Source organism: Numenius arquata, chromosome 6 (assembly GCF_964106895.1).
Source record: "Numenius arquata chromosome 6, bNumArq3.hap1.1, whole genome shotgun sequence".
Taxonomy (NCBI): Eukaryota; Metazoa; Chordata; class Aves; order Charadriiformes; family Scolopacidae; genus Numenius; species Numenius arquata.
In genome coordinates this window covers 2,338,537-2,345,198 of record NC_133581.1, presented here as the reverse complement: position 1 = coordinate 2,345,198, position 6,662 = coordinate 2,338,537, and the positions used below count along the sequence as shown (strand labels likewise).

General features: G+C 43.9%; 1 protein-coding gene across 1 annotated transcript; it reads right to left on the bottom strand.

Moving 5' to 3' along the window:
- Window positions 1-1,483: 1,483 nt before the first annotated feature.
- On the bottom strand, window positions 1,484-2,422 carry LOC141465161 (olfactory receptor 5AS1-like). The gene has a single exon (XM_074148392.1). It carries the CDS (start codon window positions 2,420-2,422, stop codon window positions 1,484-1,486), a length of 939 nt encoding a protein of 312 aa, XP_074004493.1.
- Window positions 2,423-6,662: the final 4,240 nt, after the last annotated feature.

Below are 6,662 nucleotides of genomic sequence, written 5' to 3'. Positions count from 1 at the left end.
TGGAACTTCTTATGGTCAAGTTTGTGCCCATTCCCTCTTGTCCTGTCACTGGGCACCAGTGAAAAAAGACTGGCCCCATCCTCCTGACACCCACCCTTTTAAGTATTTATAGGTTGATCAGATCCCCCCTCAGTCTTCTCTTCTCCAGACTAAACAGACCCAAGTCCCTCAGCCTTTCCTCATCAGAGAGATGCTCCAGGCCCCTCATCATCTTTGTAGCCCTCTGCTGTACCCTCTCCAGCAGTTCCCTGTCCTTCTGGAACTGGGGAGCCCAGAACTGGTCCCAGTGCTCCAGATGGGGCCTCCCCAGGGCAGAGCAGAGGGGCAGGATGACCTCCCTCCACCCGCTGGTCACACTCTTCCTGATGCACCCCAGGATGCCATTGGCCTTCTTGGCCATAAGGGTACAAGAGTTCAGTGTGGGACTTCCCCAGTGTCTGTTGGTGACGTGATCATCATCCTGGGAGCTCTATACAGTTTTGTGCATATATATATATAGAGAGAGTATATATTTCATTATTTCCTTTTTATTATTTTATTAATATTTCCATTAGAGTGGTTTCTTTTTAAACTCATAAGTCTCTTTTCTCTTTCATCCTTCTCTCCCTGAAGGGGCCTCCAACGGGGCAAATAACGAAGCGAGGTGTTCGGAACAGACTCCAGTGCGCTACAAAAGTGTATCTCGACATTAACGTACGTGTTTTGTAACACTCTGATGCTGCTGATACCGTAACCATCAACAAGCATTTTTTTAGCACACGGTTAAGCAGAAATAAAAAAGTAATTATGCTGCGAGAAGGCAGACAAGGGCTTGTGGTTCAGAGGCAGAAACAGAGTAGGGAAAAACATACACATGAAGTAAAACCTTCAAGGTAAGAACATGGGATGAGAACAAGCGTGGAAGACGTCTGGTGGGAGCAGAGCAGGCAGGAGGGAGGGACGCCTGGTGAAACCCGAACAAGTCCAGTCCTAAAAATACAATGAACTGTATCATAGTTTACAGATGAGATTCCTTTCTCTCTAGAGGGTACGGCAGAGCTGGCTGCCAGATAAGGGAAGTCTTTTCCGCTGTACAAAAGTCTTTAGTTTCCCAAATTTAATACATACGATCACACCCATACATAGTAGTTACCTGAATTGGACTTTTCTTTAAAACCTCTTGGTTAAGAGTTGTCTCCATAGTTGTAAACTGCAAAAATATAACTTTCTGCTGCATTTGTGATAGACTGTAGACAGCGAGGAGGGGAAGGAGATCCTTCTGGGATGGGATCCATCGACCTGGGCTTCTGTTTTACGACGGGGTGAATCACCTTCTAGGTTGACTTTTTTTTTTTCCAGTGATTCCCAAATAAATCTGGGAAGCCAGTTCAGACGCAGATATTCCTAACAAGCCACCCACACTTAGTCAGGTGGATCCCGTCGCTTCTGTTTTCATTGCGTGTTGCACCAGCAACCCACTATATCTTTTCACTTCGGGGAAAAATCACCGAGAAAACACTCTTCTCTCTACTGTTCTCCTTAGGGCGTCCTTCACCTCTTTGTTCCTCAGGCTGTAAATCAGGGGGTTCACCATGGGGAAGACCACGGTGTAAAAGGCAGAGACGACTTTGTTGGTGTCCAGCGAGTAGCTGGAGCTGGGCCATAGGTAGGCGAAGAGGAGGGAGCCGTAGAAGAACCCCACGGCCGTCAGATGGGAGGTGCAGGTGTAGAAGGCTTTGTGCCTCCTGTCCACCCCACGGATGCGGAGGACGGTGCTGAGGATGCAGGCATAGGACACAACGATGGTGAGGAAGGTGCTGGTTTGTACGAAGCCACAGAGGGTGACGAGGAGGACCTCGTTGGCCTGTGTGTTGGAGCAGGAGAGCTCCAGCAGCAGGAGGATGTCGCAGAAGAAATGGTTGATCACGTTGGAGCCGCAGAACGACAAGGTGAAGGTGAAAGACGTGTGGACCAGCAAGGTCAGGCCCCCGCTGAGATAAGCCCCGGCTACCATGGAGGTGCAGAACCTGCGGGACATGGCCACGGTGTAGAGAAGAGGATGGCATATGGCCACGTAGCGGTCGTAGGCCATCGCAGCCAAAATGAGGCACTCAGCATCGGCGAAGGTGGCAAAGAGAAACATCTGCGTTGCGCAGCCAATTAAAGAAATGGTCTTCTGCTGTGCTAACAGATTCACCAGCATCTTGGGAGCAATGGCAGACGAACAGCTAAGGTCTAAGAAGGATAAATTGCGTAGGAAGTAGTACATGGGGGTGTGAAGGCAGGCGTTGTGCTGGACAAGCACAACGAGGCCGATGTTCCCCACCAAGGTGGTGGCGTAGACGAGCAGGAAGACCCCAAACAGAGGTAGCTCCACCTCCTGACGGTCCATGAAACCCGAGAGAATGAACTCGCTCGGCGCGGTGTAGTTTTCTTCGGGCATTTCATCACCACGTGTTTTGGCTTCGTAGACGTAAGGTTTGTCAAGGGGATCGGTCAGTCCTGCTGGGTGAGCAACGCACAAACACGTTACGTCCTTCACGAGACAGAGGTAGTGGAGATGTGACCATCTCATCCAATGTCAGAGGGGGAAACCAGTGGCTTAGATGGTGTCCATTGAAAGGAAAGCTTCAGAGGACATCCAAAGAGAGCTTTACAGGCACGCTTTATATTTTTTACAGTGGCAGGAAAATTAGCCCAGCTAAAGTGCATCTACGCAAATGCACGCAGTATGGGCAAAAAACAGGAGGAGCTGGAGGCCATTGTACATCAGGAAAACTATGATATAGTTGCCGTCACAGAAACGTGGTGGGAAGACTTACGCAACTGGAGCACTGCAATCGATGGCTACCAGCTCTTCAGAAGGGATAGACAAGGAAGGAGAGGCGACGGGGTGGCCCTCTATGTTAAAGACACATTTGAATGCCTAGGACTTAATAACGGGAATGACAGTGTAGAGTGTTTATGGGTTAGAATCAAGGGGAAGGTCAACAAGGTGGATATCGTGGTGGGAGTTTATTACAGACTCCCAAACCAGGATGTAGAAACTGATGAAATATTCTATCAGCAACTGGCAGAGCTCTCGCAATCACCCACCCTTGTTCTTGTGGGGGACTTCAACTTCCCAGATATCTCCTGGGAATACAACACGGCAGAGAGGGAACAATCCAGGAGGTTCCTAGAGCGTCTGGAGGATAACTTCCTCACGCAGCTGGTAAGTGGGCCAACCAGGGGAAGTGCCCTCCTGGACCTGCTCCTTGTGAACAGGGAAGAACTTGTGGGGGAAGTAAAGGCTGGAGGCTGTCTAGGGCACAGTGATCATGAGATGATTGAGTTCTCGATCCTTGGAGAAACAAGGAGAGGGGTTACTAAAACTGCCACCTTAGACTTCCGGTGGGCAAACTTTGACCTATTCAGAAGACTGCTAGACAAAGTCCCTTGGGAGGCTGCCCTGAAGGATATAGGAGTCCAGGAAGGACTTTTTCGGCACACGGGGACAGCCTGCTCCTGTGCCTTTAAGACTTCTTTCTTGAAGTATGTCCTGATTTTATTTGAGAGCTAGACCATAGTGCAGGCATAGAATAAACTTTATATGATATATCACTTGAGGTAAAGCATATTATTTGAGCATAACGGTTGCTACACATTTACCTGCGTGACCAGTAGAGTAGGGAGTTCAGGCACAGTTAATAACGACCTTTCTGAGGCAGCGGTGAAATTGAACACTGGAGGAAAAAAAAAAAAAAAAAGGATGCTGGAACATAAGCAGATTTTATTATTTTAATTTTTTTTTAGACAAAAAGAAAAGACATCATTAGTTTGGAACAAACAAAAATCACTGAGTTTAAAATGGAATTAAATGTTGCCTCTCCTTCTGGGATTTCTTACAAATATTTTGTGGGTTTATTTTCCCGAGGGATTGATTCTTAAGGAATTGATGAAAAGAAAGCCATGAATATTGTTTTTAAGTATTCAAACACAAATATTTTTAAATTTTCCAAGCAATTTTCCCCACTGTTTTTTTTTGGCTGGAACTATTAATTGAATTTGAGTTAGACTCAGTCCCCTAGAAAATTAAGTCTGGGTGTTAATTTTACCTTTCCAGAAAAAGTGCGTAATTTAATTCAACTTTCCAAAAGTTAAGACACATTTCTACTGATGCCTTTAGAAATTCCAGGCAGGGATGGAATTTTTTATATATATATATATATATATATATGGCTCACCTTTATATTTACAGAAAATATAAAGATTAGAAAAGAATGTCTAAGTAAAATAACTGCTAACACAGGTCAGGTAAATAATGCTGTAAATATCAGTGCTATGTGGACGGAGGCACAGACAAACCAGAAATGTCTATGTTCCTGTAAAAATAATAATTATAATAATAATATAATAATCTGATTTATTCAGGATAGGATACAAGATGGTTACAGCAGAGCCCGGGGGCTCAGAAAGGAGGGGGTCAGCTCCCAGCTGTGTTTCTGGGCACTGTAGGTACAACAAACCTCACCTGCATTTGGCTTTCCAGAGGTTGGTCTGAGTCCATCATCTTCAGCTCCATCCACAAGCGTCATGGAGGGGTGGGTGGGATTCATCGTATCCCTACGTGGGTGGCTGTTGAGGAGAAAGCAAGCCTGGGTGACCGATATAAATCCACTGCCAAAATTTACCCTCCAGTAAGATGAATCCCATTTTAGACAACTTTTTTTTCTTTTTTTCCAAGATCCTTCTTTCTTGGTGCATCCTCAAATCTGAATAATTTTCTGGGGGTGACTCTTTCCTCCAGAAGATGTCTTGGGTGACTCAGGTCATCCCACCCATCCCCCAGTTCCGTTCCTAGAATGAAGCGATGACTTCCCCAAAATTTCAGTTGCGTTTTATTTTTAGCCAAGACCAGTTAAACAGGGACCATGTAACATTACAATTTATTTTGGCGTTATCACAGGCAATTTGAGAGATTTCTGCTGAAAGTAAAAAAGATCATTTCTGCCCTGAAAAACATTCCACGCTTACGCACATGTGGCTGTTCCTTCCTATTTTCAGCTGTTGATCATGCTCAGAAATTAAGGCACGGAAATACTACCAGCTGCTAAAAATTCAGCGCTCTCTGATGAGGACCTGCAAGAGATTTCAGTTCCCAGATCAGAATTTAGATGCAAAAATTATAAAAAACCCCACAAAAAAAAAAAAAAGAAACCACCGAAACCCAACTGCCCTCTTTTTAAAAATATATCCATAATTATTTTTTCTTTTGTCGTATCGTGATGCAGCAACACATTTCCTTTAGTGCATCTGAAATTCATTCAATCAACAAGGCAACTGACTTAAAACAATTTCTACACAACACCCTGAATAGAAGGAAATTTTACTCGTTGGGAGACTTACCTGCCAGGGAAATATTTGGGTTTTTTTCCTGTATGCGAGGAATGTTTCTTTTGGGGAACGTCACAGATTTTATATCTTCCTTTTGGACACGGGAGACCACGATGTTCTCAAGGGAAGAGCAGAGCAAACCACATGCGACTGGGATTGTCTCAGTGTGGAAATGTTTCAATGAAATGATACGCTTTGAAGATATTTTAAGCACTTTTGGAAATGCTTCTAATATTTCCTTTGACTGGAAACCCATAAACAGTATGTTTGTTGGTTTTTTTTTTTTTTTAAAGCATCAAACCAGTGGTGAAACGAGGATGGACCTTTTGGCAAAATAGAGTCCCAGCCTGTGATCTGGAGTCAGGGATACAAAGCCACTCTAAACTTGAAGCACCCACTTTTTGAAAACAAAAAATAATTCAAGTCACCTTGAAGTGATTGTTACAATTTAGAAAACAGAATTCAGGCAGTCATTAGAACTTTTGGTAACGTGATTATCAAATTAAAAGGTGCCGGTTCTCACTAGATAAAGCCTCTATGTAATACAGGAATTACACACCCAGAGGAAGATTTGGAGCAGTTTAACTTATTACCTTGCTCATATTTTATGCAGTGGTTAATCTCTTTCATTAATATCAATTTGGTTTAAAAAAAATAATAAAAAGAAAAAAGAGCTAATAATTGTTCTTTCGTAGAAGAGTCGTCATATTAATTACGGTGAATAAAATAAGAATATCCAGCAGGTATCTAGGTGGAGAGATACAATAAAAAAAGCTTTCAATTCGCTATTCTTTCTGTGGGGAAACTTGGGTGACTCCTTCAACATTTTTATTCTCCAACTAACAAGCTTTATTTGCATTTTTTACCTTTGTCCTTCCTTCTATCTTGTTCACGTGTGAGATGGAGGGCATATTCATGCTGCCAGGCAAGCACTTCAGGTCTTATGGTTTTATTTCATCTAATCCTGAGCCGTTCCTCCCAGTGGCCTCCAATAACATCTAAATGGGATGAGGGCAGCTTTGTATGGCATGCAGTTTGTGTTGGGCACAACACCAGAGCTCAGAGGCTCTGGAGGTCAGAGGAACCCTAAAAGCGCATGAAAATTCATCTTAATTAGTCTTAAGCATCTAAAAAATTATTAATCTAAGTTAGCTGGGTTCTTTTGGCTGCCACCAGCAAGAAATAGGCACTTCCAGAGGACAACTCATCCCATCATAAAATAAGTTTCTAAGGAAAAGGGCACATATTGCTTTCTGCAGGTCTCTCCCTCCCTACAGAGACCATGAAATAAGCCCGGATGGCTGCGT

Bases quoted from the DNA above. Each gene is read 5' to 3' on its own strand.
- LOC141465161 (XM_074148392.1), bottom strand. From the start codon at position 2,422: ATGCCCGAAGAAAACTACACCGCGCCGAGCGAGTTCATTCTCTCGGGT.